General features: G+C 38.8%; 1 protein-coding gene across 1 annotated transcript; it reads right to left on the reverse strand.

Moving 5' to 3' along the window:
* Window positions 1–12: 12 nt before the first annotated feature.
* On the reverse strand, window positions 13–22,756 carry SNW1 (SNW domain containing 1). Its single transcript, XM_044435967.1, has 14 exons — window positions 22,635–22,756; window positions 17,312–17,465; window positions 14,855–15,016; window positions 8,187–8,282; window positions 7,999–8,105; window positions 7,286–7,390; window positions 6,900–6,969; window positions 5,568–5,633; window positions 4,383–4,499; window positions 3,999–4,140; window positions 3,436–3,532; window positions 2,106–2,223; window positions 834–1,000; window positions 13–728 (listed from the first exon to the last, which is right to left on the reverse strand). The coding sequence occupies exons 1-14, from the start codon at window positions 22,646–22,648 to the stop codon at window positions 530–532; spliced, it is 1,614 nt and encodes a 537-aa protein (XP_044291902.1). The 5' UTR covers window positions 22,649–22,756; the 3' UTR covers window positions 13–529.
* Window positions 22,757–24,580: the final 1,824 nt, after the last annotated feature.

Consider the following 24,580-nt stretch of genomic DNA (forward strand, 5'->3'; position numbering starts at 1 on the left):
TGCTGACATCAGTTAAAGGAAAAAGACTTTATTTCACTGTAAAGAAACTAAAATAAACATGGATATGTATTCATTGCAGGTCAATGCATTTTCTCTAAGCTTGAAATACAACCACAGCAGAGCAAGTGAATCACAATACCCTTTCCTCTTTCAAGTACAATACAACAGAGGCAGGGCAAACTATGTACAAGGGAAGTATTATCAAGGTGGAATAAGCAGCTTTAACTAAGAGAAAGATAAATTAAGCAGTGTATTCCAAAGTGAAAACAAGGTAACAGATCTCTAGCTATGTAGAAACAAGGCAAAACAGCATAGCTAGAACCACAGATACAGAGCCTATATAATCCAGTGGTCCTATTTTTTTTCCCTTCCCTTCTTATTCTGTGGGTTAAAGTGTCCTTATCAGAAGACTCATGGAGAATTATATCCACTACCGAGGAGCTGCCAGTTGTTTAAGACAACTCCCTGAAGGCTGGCTAAGAAATGTTTGAAGTACTGAATTCAGTTTCACTACTTAGTGAAATACAATTTACTCTTTCCTTCTCTTCTTGCCTTCATGTTCATGTTCTTTAGGACGGCTGCTATCAGAAGGCCGTTTTGAACCCCCATGCTGTTTGGCTTCCTCCAAGAATTTATCTAGACCAAAAGGATCCTCCTCAAACTGAACTGGTCCTTCTCGGCCTCTTTGTCTGCGGTCTGAGCCAGAAAATTCCTTATCAGGAACAAACCTGTGAGAGATAAGAAAGCATAGTTTTTTAGTTATGAAACAAATTAGAAATAGATAGGGGTGTGTATGTATCTGTGTGTGAATGTGTGTGTGTACACTTTCATACCTGTTAGTAGTTTTTATTCGTGCCTCCAAATCATCACCATACATGTCTTTATCCACATTTTTACTGGGCCTGTAGATGTTCTGGGCCATGTCTTTACCACTTCTCCAGGGCTGGTCATAGACATTGTAAATTTCATCTTCTCCTCCAGCAAAGCCACTGTCCATGCCCTAGCAGAACATAAAAGTATTCAGTATTATTTGGATACTAACTTGAGCAAGTTCCAAAATAATCTCCCACAGTCAACCTTCAAAGTCTAAATAGCAACATTCACTGGAAGAACAAATGTCCTGTAATGTGAAATTGGTTACCACAGTATGCTGTTTGGCCAGTTCTCAAAATGGTTGCAAACCACTGTGTCTAAGAAGAAAAGACATATAGAACTATTCACATGAAGGGGTGGATTGATCTTTGAAACCTTAGGATATGCTTAGGACTGTATCCAATTGTCTCATTTTGCTAGTACAAAGTTTCTACTACTTGCAGAAACCTCTTTTTCATCCTTGTGTGGGTACTAAACTCAATACTTTGTGCTTACACAAACCACCACACAACTCATTCCAACTTTAGTTGTCCCAGTGCTGTTTGCACAACAACTAGCAGAACTGTGCAGCTCCTTTTAACTTTTTCACTAGTCTAATGTGGATATAACCATTTGCTTCCATTTCTCTCTGGGGGTACAACTTTTCTAATGTAAGTGAAAGTTTGCTACTTTGAAACACTAATGCAATTAGTACAAAACCTGTCCTCAGTGGTATCATGTAGGATACTACAATGTCTTTCTTCCTTCCCCCATCCACTGACCCCTCTGTAAACCCCACCCCTCATATAATGGCTGCTCACTTTGCCTGACACTTCCCTAGGCCTGGCAGGAAACAGTACATCATGGTTGTCCCTTCATGTCCCTTAAAAAAGTACATCCCCACAGCCCAATTCCTAACTTTCATAATTCAAAGGTACAGCCCTTAATATACATGTGTGGAATGCTCATAGGGTCACACATTTACTCTGATTTTGCAAGGATGCAGCAACGGGAATCCTTGATAATTACAGACATGGGCTCAAACAAATGCTAAAACCTCCACACAATTTCTTAGGTTTAAACAGCAGTTTCTTAGGTTTAAAGAGCAAACTACCTGGAAACATGGAAGATAAATATAAGTTGCTCAGTATATTGATGGACATGTACTATTCTTCATCTATTTTCCCCTAAGTTTATACTTAACATCCAACATGATTATTGCATTTTTTCCCTTCAGGGTAGTTATGACTTACCTTACTCTGGTTGAAGAGCCTCTGGTCATACTGGACCTCGTTAGATGTCCTAGGGTTAGGAACACCCAATGCTATGACTTCACTAATATCTCTGTTCTCATTCCGTTGCAACTTTGATCTGCATTAACAATATTGTATCTTGGTTAGGTTATAGGAACAACAACACTCATATGTGAGAGAAATTTAACTGTTAGCCTGACATACTTTCTTAATAGGTGTTGTTCTGCCTTTGGTTTTCAGTCAGATGTCTTTTGAGGAAGTAGCATTCACTTGCTATATCCAAATAATTACTTAGCCCATGCTAGAGACTTGTACTAGTTCAGTGGATAATTTTGCTTCAAAAAGCTGGCCTTCCCTCCTTCTGTGACAAACTTCAAAAGTAGTTTGCTATATGATATTAACAGCACTCATTCAGAAAATATTCAAACCAAATGTCTTGTGTTTCATAATGCTCCGGATTTTGGCTTTGTTTTCAAGCAAGCAACCTTAGGATCCTTGCAGGCAGAGGTGTGTTAAGTGTCCTGGCAAGCAGTTACAAGTATGCTTTCTCCAGAGGTATATGAATTACAACATGGGAAATTGATCAGAATCCATTTCAATTGGTCTTATTTTCTGGATGATTTAGAAATCAATCTATCTTGCCTAGAAAGATACTTTTCAAAATATAACATTAGTTTGACCATTTGCTGTGGGAAAGTCAGCTAGTTTGGTCAGCATAAGGGGTAGAGATGGAGAGCTCCTAGGAAAAAGTCTACATGATGCAGTAGGGTGTGAGTGTGAGGACCTGTTACCTCCAAGTAGTAATCCTTTATTCAGGTATATGAATGTATTCTGCAGAATACATGGTAGACTCTGTTTCAGCCAGGGCAAGCTCATGTTCCCCAGGCAATAATCCTTCTGAAATTCACTTGTTCCCATCAGGTGTTATGTGGGCTAACTGGGGAATACTAGTAGATATTTAGTTCCTTTTCTGGGCTGGACAGAATCAGTGCTAAACAGCCCTGGCTTTCCTGCTTCCAGTGAACACTACTTCCTCAAAATACACAAGAAGAAGAATGCAAAACATTGATCAAATACATGCACAAGCACTAATCATTTCTGAAAGCATACTTCTACCACTTTCTTTATGGTGTGTCAAACCACATTCTGGAAGCTATTGTGCTATGGGAATGCACACTTCTGGCAGAGTAGGATAGTATGAAAGAGCAGTCATGGAGATGGTAATTTGTTTTATATGTGTGCATATTTTTCTACAACATTTCCTATATCAAGGGGTAAGTCCATTTGTCAAGGGGTAAGTTCCATTTGTGCATGAGCTGAATAAGTTTACCTTTTGTCAGGGGCTGCTCTGGAAAGATTTCGGTCATGCTGTCTCTCTTTTCGCCTGTCATGTCTAATTTCATCACGTTCTCTAGCTTCTCCATCCTCTAAAGATAGATTCAAGATTTAAAATTGTACACAGCCATCATGGTGTAGATTGTTTAGTAGTTAGTACCACAGGAGAAACTGGACTAAGAACTAAGAAAGTGAAGGATCCCTGACACTTCTGCACAAGTGAAATTAATGTTTTTCTGGACCATCTTTGGATGGAACACCTCGTTTTTCACTGTTAATGTCTTAAGCTTTCAATCCCATGCACACCTATCTGGGAACAAAGCAACAATGAACTAAGTGGAATCTGCTTCCTCATGAACATACAAGGGAATGAGCTGCACACTTTTCACATGATAACAACTGCGCACACAGAGAAAGAGACTGACAGAATGAAGCAATCCTCCAATACTGCAGAATCATGGTGGTCTTCCAGAGAAATTCATTAAATGTGTCAAAATCCAGTGCAAAAGCTCTACTGGAATATTTTATGAAAACAGCAAAAGGATGAAAAGATGGTACCTTTCTCCACATGGGTTTTGATCCCAGCTCTTCGCTCTCTTGCTTTCTGGGCCATTTCCCTGAGTTTTTCTTCATGTTTCTCTTTTTCCTTCTGTGCCATCTTCCTCTCCACCTGGGCTCGCATTTCTACAGCCTCACGAGCCTGCACAAAATTCAGAGTATAGCTAACGTAATAAGAGTAGCACAGGACCTGATCTTTCTGCTTTGATGAGATGTTGTTAGCCAATTGAGAAACTAGACAGCCTGTGGTGTAGACTCTGTTCTGTGCTATTATTGCAAAACTTCTGTTTCCAAGCAACTAACAAAAAATTGCAATAGTGCTCAGATTTATTTTGTGGAAAGAAATCACTCAGACCAATGTACAGTAGAGAACAATGATCTGACCTTTCTGTCAGCAATGTAAAGAGCCTCTGCCAATTTGGCGAAGTTTTCATTGATGTGTACTGTTTGTAGTCCTCTGCCATCTGCAGCCAGGCGCTTGTCTAATGGAATAGTGTAGCCCTGGAGTAAAAATAGACAACAAGCAATCATCAAAAGAAGACATGGTTTGCTAAGAAAGAATACTGAAGTCCTTAGGTAACATTAGAATTTTCCAGTAAACCTGCTCTTTGTGCAGCTAGGTAAGTAGTTGCCTTGCTTCTAGTTCCCCAGGTTTACCTGATATTAATTAAAAAGAACAACCACCTTTCAGTGCATGGCTGATCATCAATTGCAACATATACCAAGTTTCTGTTTGTGGAATTAGTTACAGTGGTGTCCTTTCTTCAGTTCAAAGACAGCAGCAAAAATGCAAAAGTTGCTGTAGCAACTGAAGGCAAAGTGGTTTGTTGTAGCTAAACTCTTCCCGAGCAATATTATTTGCCTCAGACATTGCACTGAGAAGCTGGTGGGTATATTTATTTATTTTATTTAGCAAACTTATATGCCGCCCCATTTGCCAAAGCGATATGCAGTTGGTGTTTGAGATACATTGAAGTTCATCAGTGTAAGCAGGCACAAATAACAGTGAAGAGTTTTATATAGCTTATATTTGTTTCCCAAGTTTCTTCCAAGTTCATAATGCATGAGGGTTACCCCAGTTTATCCACGCATAAAATATAAATTTTATGGCTGAGTAGGGATTTGAATCCATTTCTTTCCATCCGTCCGTCTGTCCTTCCATTTCTATGCTGCCCTATAACCCAAAGGAATTCTTGTAGATCCAGTATCTATGATGCCCTTGCTAAAGAACTGCATGTGTGGTTCCTTGTTTGCTTAAAGCTAAAGAACACCAGATCAAATCAGTTTTATATCCTGTACACAGTAATAGTATAAGAATTTTAAGCATTTTATGTTAACCACATTTGGGAACTACAAAATAGTAATGTACTTTGTAGCATACTCCTTATTCACGTCATCTAGTATACAGGGAACACAGTTAAGCCATATCATTGCAGTCCCCTTTCTGACAACAGCTGGTTTACTCAGTTTTAGATGCTTTCAAGTAACATTTAAATTGCATATTGTTTTTTTGGGGTATTTCCCAGCAGGATACAACATTAGAGGTTGACGTTATGACAAGTTAATTACCTTTGCATTTTTCCAGTTTGAAATGCAAGGAGGAATTTTCCATTCTTGTTGTTCCTTCACGGTCATCTGAGCAGAGGAGAGGTAAGATTTTATATTTTTATAGATGGGAGTGTCTTTCCCCCCACTGTGAAGTACATTCGTAAAGTAATAAGGAAATATCAAACAGCAAGTATCAACAAAAAAAGTGTTTTTGCAGCAACTGTCATGCTCATTCAAGGTTTAACTCCTAGAAAGGTAAAACTAAGAGAAGTTCTCTCTCCAACAATTAAGAGTGCAACAGTTGGATTTTTATATAAATCTCCCCCAACCTGGTGCCTTCAAGATGTTTTGAACTTCAGCATCCATCAGCACCAACCAGCATGGTCAAATGGCAGGAACACTGGAGTTACAATCCAAAATACCAAGTTGGGGGTAAAACTTGAGGGGGCATTTCTTCATTCAGGCTATGTTCAAAATGTGGAACATTTGTGACACCTGCCCCCAACAACTTAATTCACACAAAGCTCACTGGTGGCTCTGAAAGCTGCTTCAGCAAGTTAGAGGCCCAAAGAACATTCTCTGGTCTTACAAACTACATCACATTGCCCAAAAAGTTAACAGGGACAAGTAAGGTTTATTGCAGTAAAGTGCCTACAAAACAGTTGTCCTTTTCTGTACCTTACTTAGCTCTGCAATATCATTTTTCAAATGAGGTATCTAGAACTATTAAGGCACTAGGATTTGGGAGGTGTTATTTTCTGTCTGTTTCTCAATTATCCCTAGCATAGAATTCACCTATTTCAAGACAGCCACATCCTGGGCTGGTGTTTTCCATCAAGCAGCAGGACTGCAACCTCTTTTGCCCCAATTATCACTTTATACTTGCTTATATTAAACTTCATATGCCATTTTGTTACCCATCCATCCTGTCTGAGAAGATCCTTTGGAGTTCTTCATAATCCATTGTTATTTAAACCAACCTGATAATTTGGTGTCATTAGCAGACAGCCACCTCACTGCTTACCCCTAACACCAAATCATTTACTCATTCTAAACAAATCCATGGGGGCCTCCACTTAGTACACTGTGGGAATTACAAATATAGTAAAAACAGTTACATCCTGAGCAGAAAGTGAAGCTCGCCTAAGTTGTGTCATATTTACATTTTACTGGGATCCAAGCTCCTCCTGTTTCAAACTCTGGTAGTCTATGATTTCCCAGAGGAAGGAGAAAAACAGTTCCTGTCCAATGGTCCTCAACAGAATGCCTGTTGTGATGTGCATCTGAACACTCCAAATTCTATACAGCAAGTCTCAAAAAAGTCAAATAAGAGGACAACTGCAAAGCTATTACCTTTCTGCTGGGAGAGTGCATTACAGGAGCTGGAGGAGATGGTGGCCCACGAGGTATTTTCTTGTTAATTCTAATGTGTGAAAATCATAATATAATCAGAACTTTTCTGAAATCAGAATAGAATCACTGAATTCTATACAGCATCAGAAATATACCGTATTTTTTCATTTATAAGATGCCCCCATGTATAGGATGCCCCCCACTTTTCTTACCAATCTCCGAGTGAGCAAGCTGCTGCTGCACGCCTGCGCCCGCCTCTCCCGAGCGCGCCTGCAGTTTTCCTCTTGGCCCCCATGTATAAAATGCCCCTCCATTTTTAGGTAAATATTTTAAAGAAAAGGTATCATCTTATATACGGAAAAATATGGTAGATTTCAGAAACTCACTTGAATCTTGGTGGCTCCATTGGGTCTTTTTGCATCTCCACCATTCTAATAACTCTCTGTTTTGCACCAGAGTTGAAGGCTACACCCTGTTGTGATGGCGTATACCTGAAAAAGCAAACAAGGGATTCTGCTATCAATCCAAAACTTTTTAACCATTTGGTCTGTGCTTTCACCATATTGACTTTACCAGCATTTCATTTTTACTGGCAAACTCTGATTTGTCTAGCATACACTCCTTAACAGAAGTGCAGAAATGAATACACATAAGTACGTGTAGCTGAAAAGCCACACTGCTTTTGGGAACTGCATACATTAACTAGTAAGCTTTATTTCAATCATAGAACAGAGACTGATGTTCCAATGTTACTGGTAGGACAGTAAAAAAAACCCTGACCAGTTGGATTCTATAGTTCTGAAGTTAGACATTATTTTGCTATTCATTTTTATGGACCGTAAAGGCCATCACATACTTAAAGAGAAAGATTATTACCAGAAACAAGCCAAGAAGGAACCGTATAGCTGCAGTTTCCTCTGCACAGCCAAGTACATTATGCTCTCTGAACAGGACTAGTATTACATTTCATTAAACAATAACTTTGTAACACTCATGTACTGCTTGTGCCTTGAATAACCATTCTATTTCATACTTGCAAAAAACCTTACATTAAACATGGTTTGCAAGAAGGTTTAAACAATATGAAAGTATCCAATACCGAATGTATTGAGCAGGTGCTAGTTTATCAGCTGCTCGGACTGGCATGGCTGCTGCGATTTTCTGGGACACAGACTTTTCCAGGGCTGCTCGGGTCTTTTCTGTAAGCTATAATCAGAAATGTAACATTAAACACTTGGACAAAATGCAAGTGGCTCCAATAGTTATGTGCATCACTAAACATAATACCTCTCTAACAGCTTCCTCATCAGGTCTTTGCAGCTCAGGATCATCAACATTCATAACTTCCTTTGGAATCAGATCTGTATATTTGCTGTAAATGACCTGAAACATTGAAAACAGCACTAAGAGGAAGAAATGCTATTGATGAAGAACACAGAGTGTCTCTGGCACTTAAAAAAAAGAAAAAAAATAATTAGCTTTTCATTATAGAACAGGCTGTATGAGTGCCAAGCACCAAGCAAATCAGAAATAAGATCACACATTCATCCCAGACTCCTAAATTCAAAGTCTCTTAAAGGATAAAAAAATTATCCTCGAATCTAGCCTCAGATGATCTAATACTTGGAAATCATTCATATCCTATTTAAAGTTCTAGGGACGTTTTGTTTATCTCTTGCTAGAGAAAATGAAGCAAAGTGTTCAAATGCTTAGACTTGAGTGAGACATCATCTAAACTGTATTCTAGGTTCCTAACCTTGTGACTCTCTTTCAATTCATGAAATTTTTTTGAACACATTCAGAGTTTTACTGGACAGTGCAAACCTATGCACTCTACTGGTAAGGAAATCCAATAGAGTTTAATGAGACCTACTCCCTCGTACATGTGGATAGATTTTCAACCTGAATGTCCCTTGATGCAAAGAGCAATGACTGCCAAACCTGTACAGGGACAAAATAAATCTACCTCTTAAGTTACATGGAACTGAATGATATTTTATGTAAACAGTACACATGTAACAGAATTCAATACCCAACACAAGTGTTTTTTTCCCAAAGCTCTGCCTCTTGAGCTTCAAGAATTATTGGTACTTTTCCCTTCAAATGGCCAGAAGTGCAGCAACAATACATGGAAAGTCTTGGATGTTGACATAACACAGTTTAAGTAAATATGGGCAAAGTGAGATTTTATTTATTTTATATCTAAACTGGCCAATATCTGAAGCTTTCTGGATGGTTTACAGTGGCAGATAAAATAAAATGGAAGTACAATACAGCTAACAGTAAAACAATAAAACTATGCTACAAAATTTAAAAGGCAGATTTAAAATGGAATATTAGCAGTGACAATCGCTAACAAATTCAATTGCAAGACCTGTTGAGCAGTTGGCATAACATCCAGTTATACTGTTCAGAGCTGATTAAATGATCTGTCATAGAGAACAGTCTTAACTTGACATTGAAAGGATAGTAGCATTTCACCAAATGAACCTTAGTGAGGCACACTTTCCATAATGGGGGGGAGGGGCTGCAACTGAGAAGGCTTTCCTCCTTGTTGCTGTGTCTTCCTTGGAGGTGGCAGTTAGAGATTGGCATCAGATCTTGATCACAGTATCTGGGTAGATTGTGGTGGGAAGAGATGTTCTGTCAAATATTGTGGTCCCAAGCCATGTAGGGCTTTGCAGGTTAGAACCACTACCTTGAATTGGGCTTGGAAACAAGTGGGCTAGAATTGATGCTATATATTTGGACACTCTTGTCCTAGTACTGTTTGGGCTGATGCATTTTGCACATGCTGCAAGAGCATCCCTATGAACCTGTTCCTTCAAGAGGAGTACAACCCCATCTAGAGCAGATTTAACACCTTTCCTCCAGTCAGAGGACCCATCCACTAACAGCATCGCAGTCTTGTTTTGACTGAGCTTCAGATCTTGAATTATATCAACATTGGAGTTTTGAAAATGCAAAATAAATAAAGGCACAAATCTCATTGTTGCTTAATGCAGTTTGGACACACATTGGAAAATCTGGAGCACCCTCCCTCCACCATTGCAGCCAATGTGTGTGTGTGTGTGTGTGTGTGTGGTGTTTTTTTTTTTTTTAATACACTTATTGTCACTCCATAGTTGGAAGTATGACTTCAAAGCTAGTGCCTGGGGGAGATGAGAGACAGGGAGAGGGAAAGCAAGGCTCCACTAGGATACAGCAAATATGCTTCTCATCAGCAGGAAAAGCATTTAGATGGCCGAAAATGGCCACCAACATGCTTTGGAGGGTAAGGGAATTGTTGAGGAAATCCTTTTTTCAACACTCCTGCTGCCTTCAATGATACCTGTAATCCTCTGTGATTATTGGTACTATTGACACTGGATAGTAGCCTGCACCATCCTATTGTTTTAATTAAAAAGCGATAAATGAGTGTAATAACAATGTAAACATTACCAAGTGTATGAATTAATTTTAATGCTTAACCAGATTTTTGGATGTAATCGTTGGAAATATATTATCAAGCAAATAAAAAAGGGAAAAAACATTTCCATGTTTTGAGCAGGTTGCATCTAGTGGTGGTTCCGCCTTAGTAAAAAGTTCTTATGATTTCTGCAGGTTGGGATATCTAATTTTCAGTTGATTACCTTAAATCGTCACCTTGGGACTGGGAATCCCCTGGAAGAGAATGATGTAAGGGAGAAAGAGTAGCAGTAGCTATTGCCTAATTGGTACACAGACATGGGCAAGTGGAAGCACTTTCTACTAAGTCACTACTGGATGCAACCCAACGTGTCTGAATAAAAGTTCTGTATTTGTGTGGTTTTACAATCTCAGACATCTAAAAATAAAAAGACAAAATTTGAAATGCTTTTTGTAGAAATAGAATTAAATGCCTTCTGTTGAAACTAATTAATTCTTGCTAGACTTAAAAGATGTTGAGATGTACCTACTAGTCAATTTCATTCTCTATGGGAAAAAAGAGAAGGTATTTCTAGTAACTTTTAAGCTTAACATATTTTCAGAGGGTTCTGTAGCATTGTCTCTTACAAATCAGTAAATAAAGAGCAAGGTTGAAGATGCAATCAACCTAAAACAGACTTCTGGAACATTTAGTATAAGTACCAAATACCTCATAACATTTTAGAATAAAGTACACACACACCACAGAATTGTTCCATTTGATCCTCCCTCCCTCTATCTCTCACTGGTTTACTTAAATGACTCATTTAAAATGGGAATTAACTACTGCAAAAATAATTTATTCTTTATTAAATCTATAATTTCCCTTTTCACCAAATGATGTTCAAGGCACCTAAGACTAAAATGCAAAATAACAAAACATAAGAACAAGTAGATAAACTGTCAAATCTCAGTTACAAATAAACAGATCATCTGTTTTGAAGAAGCTGAATCAGACTCAAAGTTGCACAAATAGCAAAGATGGGGTATGTTTGGTTAAGGCAATCTATATGGGCTAGTTGGTTAAAAATGGTAAACTGTGGTTTATTGTTATAAGAACAAGCTACTGTGAACCTCTGGCTCATACCGTCCCCCACTCTCCTTTAGTACAGCTATGCATTCAGAAGCATTTCCTTCTATTTTATGACTAACCACAGTTTACTATAGCATCTAAACCTGACATACTGTGGTTAGTGGCAACAAACCAACTACAAACTGGTATACAAAGCTGGTTTGTTTCTGTTCATAGATATTGATCAGTTTTTGGATTCAGATTACATGCAAAACTGATTAGAATTGGAAGCAATCTCCAAATTCCAATTTTCTCCTCACAGCTTGGAGCAGAGTAGAGAAGCTCCAAGATAAGAGGTATATTCTTGGATCAATAAACTATGTCATGTCATCCAAACTGACTTGTACAATAGTTTGAAAAGAGCTGATTGCTTTTCATTAATTTTTGAGACAGGAATATGAACTAAAATGTGCCAATGTGCTTTAATTAATGAGGAATGATTAGTAATTAGTTTAATTTTGCTAAGTTTACTGTTAGGGTTAGGGTGTTGTAGCAGAAAACATGCTTAAAACATGCCTAGTAAAATAGCCTACAAAACATTTACCATAGCTCACTGTATAACAAATAGGGTTATACAAATGAAGACATGCAGGATGCTATACAAAAAAGAGCATACATTTTTCCTTGTGGTCTCACTAGGAAACATCTCTCATGCCAGCATGTTTGTTTGTTTATTTATTAAAAGCTTTTGTATGCCGTCCTATTATACAAGATCTCAGGACGGCTTACAATATTTAAAAGGACAATTAAAACAACAATTTCAGTAATAATACAGAACAAAACAATAAACTAGACAGAGTGACTAAACTTAAAAACTATTAGAGTTTAAAATACTGTTTAAATAAAAAGGTTTTGGCCTGGCGCCAAAAAGAGCATAAATTTGGTGCCAGGCATACCTCTCTGTTGTGACTGCTTGCTCTTTTACCTATGTGAAAGGCAGTAATACTACAGAGATTTCTCAAAGTATGCATAAAATTATGCATTTGTTTTTCGTTATTTGTTTTTTGGTGCCAGGCGAAGACCTTTTTATTTAAGCAGCACTTTAAAAGTTAATACTATTGAATTTTATCTGGCCAGGGCGGCTTATTTTATTCTAATGTATATATTTTAATTGTTATTGTCTTAATTTATTGTTGTGAGCCGCCCCGAGGCTTCGGCGAATGGGGCGGCATAAAAATGTTTTAATAAATAAATAAATAAAATTATGCAACTGTAAATGCTAGGTGCTGATATTATGAATTCATAATATCAGATAGGTAGGTAGATGGATCGATACCATATTATAAATGTATGTTGTTAGTTGTGAAGTCACATCCAGCCATCACAAAATGTATAACATCATATAAATACACAGATTAATAGATAGGTACTGGTATTTTTTTTAAACCCCCCCACACGTGCGCACACACACACACACTCACACAAAATGAAATCCTACTGCACCTGGAATGAGATTGTTCTATATATCCAAACTGAGTTGGCTCAACATTACTCAAGTAGGTAACTATCCCACAACAGAAATTTCTGAGTAGTGGCTCTCCATCATGATGGCATTTGCATAGCTATAAAAGCAGACCTGCAGCCCAAATAATAATTTAGCAGAGCAGCCATTTACTAATTCTCATCCAAGTATTCCAAAATTAACAGTCCCTTAAATGAGCATAAATGGAAGAACATCTCACCAAGCCAAGTGAAGGGCATTTGAAGAGCAATATTTCTTCACAGTAATTAACTATAAAAACCCCAAGAATTTCAAAGCATGAAAAACCAAGCTCACTCGAGGAACTCAAATCATCCCAGTGAATGGCAGAAGACAAATACGTTCTCTCAACATTAAAATGAGTATGCTCTGGATAAATTCAAATCAAAATTCATTATATACTGTATGTGAGAAGCAACAGCAGCACCAGTAGCAAACAGGATATAATGTGGTGACTTGATTGGTAATAACTGGCTTGGAATTAGTCCAGTTCATCTAGGAAAAGCAAAAGTTGGCTGAACCTAACCAGGTGACTTCATTCTATTGTAGGGATAGCTCAACATGGCTCTTTCTTTTGGTGCAATCCTTTAAAAGAGGGCTATATGAACCAGGCTGTGCAAATGGCTCCTTTTTTGTTGCCTTCCTCCTGAACCCATTCTGATATTGAAGAATATGCTGTGTTCATACATTTTCTCTCTTTAATTCTAACTGGGAAAAGTGTTCACACTGCTGGGAAAGGAGGAAGAACAGCAGAGTGTCTGTGTGGTCAACCAATGCAGATTACCAATCACACTCTGCTGAATTATAGGTAGTAACAAAGATTTCTACTTCAGATGGCAGAAATACGTATTTCACTACAGCATAATTAACCCAGATTTATTATAGCTTCTCATCTTCACTTTCATGCTTATGACTAACACAGACTAAATTTCTATTTAGCTTAATTGTTCTAGTTAAGTATCACACATTCAAATAATCCAGTGCCATGGTAGTTGCATATATAATATGTTCTTCTAGCCTCAAAAGGCTGTTTACCCTTTTTGCATAGTTCAAGATACAGTGCTGGTTTGGCCTCAAATTCAGTTGCAAGTGCACTTACATCTGTTTTTTGTTGGATTTAGAAGGAAGAATACACTTGTGCACATAGACTGATATGGTGGCTAATATAGCATCTCTGCCATTGTTGACCTGAAGCTCCTGCATCTAAGGAAAATGGGAGCAGATAATCTACTTCTGTAGTTTGTTTATTTATTTAAAATATTTTTACCCTGTCCTACACGAAAATTGTCCCAGGATGGCTTACAATAATAAGAACAATAAATAAACAGAACATTAAATAGTTTGCTCCCATTCTTGAGTGAAGCTAAGCATGGGCAACTGTTTTTGATATCCTTGGTCTTAGGAAAATGGAAGTGGACAGGGCAAACAACTGGAACAGTTTGGTAATAATTGGCTACATGAAAGAAATACATCACCTAACCTTAGTCACTCAAAGGAAACATTCTTAAGACCTGAGTCTACATATGTAGCATAATGAGGTACTAAGGAAGTAAACCTGACTACTTCACTTGAAACTGCAGGCAGAGTATTATTATTTTAAAAGCTGCCCTGTAGTCTGAAGTGGTACAGTTCACTCTGGTGCTTCATGCTGTTACATGCATATACCAGACCATATGAATCTAGAACATATGACTTTTCCTCCCTGGTACCTCTTTGTTTTACCCAGACACTATGAATATGTCCCTGCATATAAGGAACCCAGAAAAGTGTCTTAACTTTTATTATATATTATAAAAGTTACACTTAGAGACGAATCTCATTTTCCACTGCTGTACTATTGAACTTGTGAGCAACATTCATAACATTTTTCAGTTTAAGTTTACAAAACGAATAGTAAACTAAATGAAATAATGCAATCTTCATATATATGCTCCATACATATCAGAATTCTGTTACCTTGTCTTTTGATTGACCCTGCCGAGCTATAGCATCATATTTTATTTTTCCTTCTGCATCGACTTGAACAGCTAGCGCATTGGACATTTTCTTTTTTCGACCCATATCCAGAGGATATTGGGCAACATGAATTTCTGGGAAAGCACCTCCATCTCCAAAATCCTATACAGAAACAAAAGTAGAAGAGATTAGGGTAATGGCAAGGGAGGCATCCCACCCTCTACTCTCATTAGGACTGGAATACCAATAAAAAGGTAACAACTGTGTTTCAAATCCAAAGTTCCTGAATATACTTTAAGCATGCCCAAGAACTTGGGCATAAATAGGAGGAAAAAGAAATTTCTTTGTAAATTTCAACAACCCCCAAACACAAAATGATTCTGAAAACCTGTTTGACATCCTGGACATCTTAGGTTATACTGCTCTAAGAGCTCTCTCCCAAAAAACAACATGTAATCTAGAGGTTTGATTATGCTTCACAGGCTTTGTAAACGTTTGTCAAAACCAGTAGGACTCTATTTTTTACCCCTTCCTCAAACAAAGGACAGATACAACAAATAATCAAAACAAAAACATGAGGTTGTATCTCATGGTGGTTTTATAGTAGCAGAAAGTACTTCAACTCATGAAATGGAGGGCATTCAGTTTTTCTGATCCATCCTACACTCTAGAAAGGCTGTTTCTGAAGTAGCACACCGTTCAGAATAGTATAAGGTACCTAAAAGTGGGCTACAACAGGTAATGGCAAAAACTGGGTGCCCCATCTTGAACAGAAAAAAAGAACTGTCCACTAGCAAACAGTCACCATTAGAAACAAGCCAGTAAATGTATTACAAGACAAAGAAATAGGCATTAAGTCGTATGGGGCAGAAACAAGATGTGAATCCTCATAAAAAGGACAGTAATCATATCAGAAAGGGGGAAAAGAATGAACAAGTGTACCCACTGGGAAAGGTGTCACCAATGAGAAAGTCTGTCATGTGTATCCACCAATCTGATCTTAAATAATGGTGCTGTATCACACTACTGAGACTTAACACACAGGCAATTCAGAAGTAATATATTATTGATTAACTGTATTTATAGCCTGTCTCTACATAAATGTCACTAAAATGGTGGAATTAAGATCACAGAAACAGTGCTAGACCCCATTCAGATTTCCCTAAAACAAAATGATTGAACTTTCCTTTTGCTGCTTGTAACAAGATACTCAATAAATGGAAAGAGAAGAAATAGGTTCAATTACAGTATGTCTTAAAATATTATCATTTGCTAATTTTCCCAAACTGAGGAATCTGAAAAGTCACAATTTTACCTTTCTCCACATCCAAGGCACTATCAGAACTGTCATAAAGAACATGTAATTGGAAACATGTAATTAATCTGTAATTTCAAAACTACATATTTTGGAGGCTTCCCACAATTATTCTTCACTAGCTGTTAAAATACATGTCTAAATGCATTAATGCTACATTCTTACAGCCTTTTCAGTGTACACAATCATTAACATGCAGGCTCTCACAGCAGCCATGTGAAGCATTTTATTTCCATTTCACACATGGAGCAACCAAAACCCAAGAGAAAATGACTTCTCCAAGGTCATAGCATGAGTACGCAGTATAAATGAACTGTGAATTTAAGCACCCAGGTCCTAGTCTAACTTGGATCCCAGGTCTACATGACACAATCCACCAAGTAAATGTAAATCTTTAATTTACCGTGTTCTGCAAAATGTTTGACAGACTCTTGTTTTTGTAGCCCTAGGGAGGGAGAAGACTTATAAACTTCTGGAATGCCCAATACATGGAATTTTTATCAAGTTTCTGGTATTTTCAATATGTGGATTGCTGTCAGTGAGTTGCAAGTTGGGAAGGCTACTTTCTCCATTGGACCTCACTGCTTATCACACTCAAGGCTTTATCTAAGATTGTTTTCTTTTGTCTCCCAACTTTTCAGCATTCAGAGACTGAATAGTCTGTATATTTATCTCTGTGACAGACTTTTCTGCTATAACCTTTGGCTGATGCAATTGCCCATGTGTACTGAACTTTGCGAAAACAAAACATATTAAGAATTTTTAGTGTTTTTGCCCCATGTCAAGACATCCTAACATATTTTGTTTTGTCAAAGAAAGTGAAAGAACCCAGGGATGGAACTAGTTCCATTTCCAAAAGAAACCAGCCTGCAAAAACTGTTTATGGATTAGCTTCCTAAGAAACCTATTTAACCTTCTTATGTATGTAAATATGTACATTGTGTGCATTGAGGAGGCAGTGTTTGTTGAGGCACAATATCTGCAGTAGATACTCTTTGCGATGGATGTCTATACAGACAACAATTGGAAAAGTAACTGGAATATGTGTATTAAAGACCTTCATACTCAAAAGGCAAGTTTTCATCTCTTAAAAGTAAATGAAACCATTATTCTTGACTAGAACTGTGTACATTGCTACTTACCTCCAACATTCGTGGTATCCATCCTTTCCGATAACCATAAGGGGGAGGCTCCCTTCTTGATGATACCAATGCAGTCTGTCTCACCCTTTGCGACCTTGCCCTCTCTTCTAATTCTAACTGGTCCTGAGATAGCTGAGTTGGTGCTGGTAAAAAGCTAAGCAAACACAGAAGTAGTTTTTTACTCTATTTGTTGAGCACGTTAGACAATGCATGCAGTGTATTTTTCCATCAAAACAATTCACAATGGAATTATTGCTCTGCCTTTGATTATGAGAAACTGTCTGCATTAATTCAGTGCTGCTCTTTCCAGCAAGATGGTAATTACTACCACAGAGAAAGGAATACATTTCACTCTACTAGGGATTTTCATTGGATTACTGTATAGGAACACAGGATTTTCAAACTATAGTTCAGCAAGCCCGGAATGCAATCTCCACCTCCTCATTCTGCTGGCAACTGTGCCACCATGTTCTACAGAAGTGCACCCTCTTCTTTCAGGTGACTTTCCCATATGCCATCAAATTAGTAAGAAAAATGAGCTTCCAAGTGCTATGGGCTAGCAGGTAGGAGAAACATTATGATTGTTTCTTAGGAACTCTGTCTCAGAGCACTGCTGATACAAATGCCAAAGTAGATTATGTAGCACTCCTGTGGCTAACTTTTTCTGCTCTTCCACACGTGTGCATGGCTGTTGTTACAACAGGCCTTTGAACTGAAGTACTGACATATCTGAACAATTGGACTGAAAGAGCCTAACTGTTCAATAAAGTACCCAGGATGAAGCCCATAGTTCCCATGCTCAGGGAAAAGAAAATACAGCCCCAGTTTCCATTTCATGTGCCAACAAATGAATTGCTCACATGCAAAAAGGAATGAAGGTTCCAAATCACAGAACATCTCTCCTTAATTTACCCCCAGATCTGCAGTAATGGTCACAAGTGTGCCAATTACCAAACAGCAACTCTAATGGTAATCAGCCCAAAATATAAAAATTAAATGTTCATCTAGTTGAGAACTGTGCCACAGTGCTTTATGGAACCCTTGAAATGAAGAGCAGAAATATGAAATGCCAAGTGTTACTGGTTTGCTCATTAAAAAGACTTTTTTTAGTTAACATCTGCCCAAATAAAGTTATGCATACACACCTTATTCTCTTATAGGCAACAACCCTTTGCTCATTCTTCTGCTGTTTTTTTTTAAATTTAAAATATAAACCATCCTTGGTGAGAACAGGGTAGTATACAAAATTCTTGAAAGATACAATCCTATGATTTCCTAAAATTGTCTAGGGACACCATAGGATTTTTCAGGGCTGGGATTCTGAAAGCCAAGCTCCTGACCTGCTGCTTTTGCAGGCAGCATGGGAAGAACCATGCTGGCTCCCTCACTCCAAAGGTATGACTGGGCCTCAGAGAAGACAAAAGGGGAGTATTAGGGCATGGGAAGGGAAGATGATGATCTTCCTCAACATCAAGTCTATCTGTCACCAGTGACAAAAATGGTTTGAGTACCACCCCTAGACTATGAACCTGATTCCTATGGAGAGAATGCAATCCCGTCCAGAGCAAATAATCTATTTAATGTGTAGACATGGGAACTAGAGACAAGCTAGTGCCAAGTAGCATCAAATGTGAAAATGTCAGAACAGTAACATACAAAGTAATTCAGTGAAACTGGCCCTGCACAGGACCACAGGAATACAGTGCCTCCTACCCTTAACCCATAGAGCTGGCCCACGAGGAGGCCATTACTGATAGACCCTAAAGCCACTGAAAGACCACAGAGAATCAAAAGATGTGTACTCCCCTATCTCTCTCCCCCAAAATATCATCCATCATGGTAACATTAGCTGATTTTGTACTAAAACCAGACATTAAGCCAGATTAGAAGAGGTCAAGATACTACATTTCCTCCAAGAATGTCTGTTCCTTCATTATTCTGTTAAACACCCTGCCCAAAAGGAGATGTCTGGCACTGATCAGTAATTATATACTTCAGGAAGGGCACACTAGTACCTGCTTAAGGGCAGCAAGCACTGCTTCCTCTTGCAGAGATGAACTACCACACACTGCACCCGCCTGCTCAAGCCTTCACTCTGGTTTCCTTAAACCAGACAAAGGAGCAATGGTTAGGAGGGAGTGGTGTGCTACGCAGAGAGAACTCAGGAAAGGGGATTTTCTCATTTTCAGTCAGGCTTTGCTGATATTCTGACGTAGTGAGATGTTTGCTCTTTGTGTCTGCGTGCAAAATCCAATGTGAAACAAGAAATTGATCCCTCCTCTCATTCTTTTATGAGCTTCCCAGAACTGGGGCAGGGGGAATAGGTAAAGCCCAACATTAGTGGTGACTGTGAATGGAGGGCTTTCTCCCAATTCCAGTCAAAACCCCATGGGTTCTTCAGTGAAAAGGTCCTGATCTTTCAGCATCGAACCACTCAACATTTGTTGTTAAAGCATGAAAATGGCAAAGCCTCTTCTAGAATTCATTTATTTATAAATATTTATAAATTTATTTTAAATTTTTTTAAAAAAATACATGATAAAACATATTTTAAATTGTTAAAGTTTAAATTTGAGTGAAACCTGCATAAAAGGAAATATAATGAACTTTAGGGCAACCAGAGATTAAACAAAAAATATGCAATGCTACTCTACACTGGTTGGGGACCATTGGTGAACTGCAATATTTGACTCTTGCCACACATTCTTGGCCAGACTGTGACCAGGGCTTCCACTGGGCCATTATAAGACATTCACGTTCTTGTTTTTAACCCACTCCAGTGTTACTTTGGCTGTGTTATTGTTCTGCTAGAGTGTGAAACTGTGAAACTCTGACCTAATACCAAGTCCCTTGCAGTCTGAAACAGGGCTTCCTCTAGAATTCCTCTGGATTTGGCTCTGTCAAGTTTGCTCTCAATCCTGATCAGTTTGCCAGACCCTGCAATGGAAGAGCATTCCCACAACATGGCACTACCACCAAGACACTTCACTGTGGGGGTGGAGTTCTCAGGGCAATGAGAATCCAGGGCTTGAACCACACAGAATATTTTGCAGTAAGTTCAGTTTTGGCCTCAGCAAACCAGAGAACCTTTTCCCACATGTTCTTTTTCTTTTCTCAGCAGACCAAAGAACTTTTTCTTCCCTATTTGCCCTCCCGCCCCCTGAGATCGGCAGCAGAAGCCATACTTCGAGAACCCTCTGTGAAAGATATTAGGAGGCAGAGCACCTGGAGGAGGGCCTTCTCTGCGGTGGCGCCCCGACTATGGAATGTGCTCCCCAAAGAGGTCCGCCTGGCGCCGTCATTATATGTTTTTCGGCGCCAGATTAAGTCCTTTTTATTTCATCAATATTTTAATAAGTTTTAATATTGCATTTTTTACTATTATAGTTTAACTGCAGCCAGAGTGGGTCGATAATTGATTTATGTTGATATTTGTATTCTATTTATGTAAACCGTCCTGAGGCTTTTGCAATAGGACGGCATATAAATATCCTAAATAAATAAATAAATATTTACTGTATTTTCCACATGCATGCCACTCTTCCATAAACCTCAGCTTTTTGGAATTCCTGGTGACAGTTATTCCTTGGGGTTTCTCCCATTGCAGCTGCAGCTCTCTCTGACCCCTTCAGTTACCACTGGTCTGTTACTTGCTTCTCTGGCTAATGTCCTCCTTACCTGGTCACAGTTTTGGGGATGGTCTTCTCTAGGCAGACTCACAGTTGAGCCATATTCTTTCCACTCTGAGATAATGGATTTAACAGCCTCTAGGAAATGTTCATGTTTGGAATTCTTTGTATAACCCAATCCTGACAGATACTTCTGTACAACTTTATCCCAGAGTTGTTCTGATAGCTTCTTAATTTTATTATGCTGTTTGTTTAGATATGCTCTACAACAAATTCTGGGGCCTTCCAAAAATTATGTATATAATCTGAGATCATGTGACATTGGAATAGTACAAAGGTGGACTCCAATCAATTATCTACTTAGTAATGTTACTTTTGGAGATACTAGAATGCATGAGAGCTTCTTAAGATATGTCACAAGAAAGAGGGAAGTGCTGGTTTGATTTTAATTTTGTGCCACTATAAAAATATTTTGCATCTTCACAGACTTGACTATATTGGGTACTTCAAATGGTAATAATGAACTAAATCCCTTTAAATTCCAAGTTGAAAAACAACAAAACATGGAAAGCCCAAGAGGTCTGAATACTTATGCAAGGCACAGTAAGTATTTTCACTCTGTACTCTATGTCTATCCACTAGTGGGTACTGGTAGAACAGACTCCCATCTTTCCTGTAGGAACCCCAAATCAGCTTTGGAGGCTTGAGCAACCATCTGAACCTGATTTCACAGGAAAGCTACAGGGGAAGAAAAATTGCAGACATACACATGGAAGTCCACTTCCACAATGCTGAATTTAGCCTACTAAACTAACATGCAGTGAAGTATACAAGGTTATCATATGAAGACAAATGATTTTTTGCTGGAATACGTTTTGTTTGCAGCAGATCAAACTGGTATGGTACTTCCCAGTATTTTCCCTACTGTCTCTAGAAGTGGCTTTCCACAGTGTCAGGGACTGAATATGGGTCCTTTTAAATGCAAAGCATGTACTTTACCAGTGTGTGCTGACCCATTTGATGCCACGGCTGGCAAGTGATAGCCATGTATGAGTGAATCAAGCAATCCCTATGTTCTTAAAAGAACATAGGAAAAGCCATACTAGATCAGGCCAAAGGTCCATCTAGTCCAGCTCTCCATACACATGGTGGCAAACCAGTTGCTTACAGGATCCCTCAAGCAGGATTGGTGTAAGACTTCCTCTTGCCCAAAACGGACCTATGCCAAGTAGAGGAAAGTTTCTGGTTTTCACAGAAATCCTAAATCCCTGGTCCACAGTGGTGGACAAAGTAGTTTATCCAACCCATCTCTGGATCACAGCGTCCTCTCGCTCCCCCCCCGCCCCCAGCGCGCAGCCAAGACAGTCACTTTTCTCTCTCTCTCGATTACCTGCCATACACCCAAGCCCACCTCTCCTCCCACAGATGGCATTCCCACTTGGGAAAGGGCTCCGCAACTGTAGCTAAAGGCCCAGAGGAAAAAAGCGAGAAAGGCCACCCGATAAAACATTAAGATCCCCGAACCGAGCTTCAGAAAAATGTCCAGTTCGGCCCAGGCCTGCCGGTCGTACATTCCCTGCAACCCTAATCCTTTTGCAACCAACGGTCAACAAACAGATGAGACTACGTTAAAAAAGGAACTCACTCCACGAAAGACGGAGCAACCCATTCCCGCCTCGAGACCCAAACCCTACCTGGTGAGCGCCATCTTGTTGTTCTCTTTTTTCTTCCTCTGTGGGTCCGTCGGCAGCGTCGGTGGTAGCAAATGACAGTCTCAGCAGAGCAAGCCTGGAAACTAAAGGCTTTCTGGGAGTTGTAGTGTTCGTAGCTCCTTTGGTTACGGACGGGAGGCTCGCAATCCCCTTGCGCATGCGCCAGAGTAGCGGGTCGCTTCCGCTTTTTAAAAAAAAGCTGTCCGAAATAGATACGAGGATGTATGTGGTTCTGTAGTGAGTTGTTCCAAGCGCACTTTTGATCTGCCTAGGAGCCGAAAAGAGAAATCTTAGAAATGCTGCCTGTACCGTTAAACGCAAAGCTGTTGAAGGGGAAGCGAAAGTCCTAGTCTAGAAAAAGTACTGCCATAGTTAGATACACACTGGGTTCTTCCTTTAGAGTGGAAGTTGATGGTATAATTTCCATTCATCTGAATGAGCAGGATGACATCCTCTGAAAAATCAAAAAGAATGGGAAGCCTCTATAAGGTAGTAGATGTGGGTATATGAAATACAAACTCTTAACAAAACCACGAACTGTTCTCATAGCAGGGGTTGAGGTTACTAATTGGTGGAAACCAGTAGGTGGGTGTAACATAGAGGACTGGGTATAAAATATTTCGTAAATTATCCACGTAGCTATATCTTATTCCATACATGCCTATTTTGGAAGCAGGTGCCATTTAATTCAATGGAATTTATTCATGAATTCATAGGCATATTGTTACAGCCTTGGTTTGGGTCAAAGAAAACTTGCAACATACTAAGAAGCTAGTGGATTTAAATAATAATTGGAATGGTTTTACAACTGATGGCACAATCAAGATATGTGAATGGAAATGGTTAAAGTAGGAGTCACTTAGGATTAGTTTAGCTCTTTATGGATTATTATCTATCCCCAATTTTTTGTGAATTAGGCTGCAATTTTATACCTGCAAGCAAGCTTTATTGTGTTGAAATGTATCCTGGAAAGTTTGTTTCATTGTCCATGCATCCACTGAGCCTGTGCAATCCAACCCAGGAAGAAAGTGTCTAGCAGAATCTTAGAGCTAATTAGCTGTAGGACTTTTTCTGTATAAATATTCATAAGTTTATGGCACTGGCTCTAAATATCTGCATTACAGAATACTAATAGCAAAGCTCCTTTATCTCTGTGTGTACATTTTTTTCTTGTTCTCAAAAAAAAAAAAAAAAAAGGAAACAACACAGAGTCCCTCAAATGACCTGACTGTGGGCTAGCTGAAACAAAAGAATCAGATAGTAGAGCTTTTTCTGGACTGTAACATTTCAAGCTGCAGGTAATGCAGTATGTTTGAATACTTCCCCCATCGGGGGAAAAATACAGTGATATCACATAGGAAACAAACACAAGGACAAGGCTAGTATGAATCTTAACCCTGTTGTGATAACATTCTGTATGCAAGGAGCATTAAAATATGAAATCCCTTGCCTGCATACTGAAGTGGTTCCATTCAGAAAAAACATACTCTGTTTCTCCTGATTATATTAACTGGCCTTGGATTTTGTATGTGTGCATGTATATAGATCTCGTCTCAGTGACCCGAGAGTTCAAGGCACGGAATAATGGGCTCAAGTTACAGAAAGCCAGATTTCTGCTAAATATCAAGAAAAAAGTCCCGACCGTTAGAGCAGTACAAGAATGGAACCAATTACCTAGGCAGGTTTGGGGCTTTTCCACACTAGAGGCATTCAAGATGCAACTGGATAGCCATCTGAGATGGATGGCTTAACTTGGAATCCTGCACTGAGCAGGGAGCTGAACCAGACTCTATGATTCTATGAATCATAATATATAAAATCATCTATATACACACACACATATATAATCATATATTTATATATAATATATATTACACAATTATAATCATAGAATCAATTCTATGTTTCTAGATATGTAACATGTGAGC

Source organism: Varanus komodoensis, unplaced genomic scaffold (assembly GCF_004798865.1).
Source record: "Varanus komodoensis strain SLA01 unplaced genomic scaffold, ASM479886v1 scaffold3, whole genome shotgun sequence".
Classification (NCBI taxonomy): domain Eukaryota; kingdom Metazoa; phylum Chordata; class Lepidosauria; order Squamata; family Varanidae; genus Varanus; species Varanus komodoensis.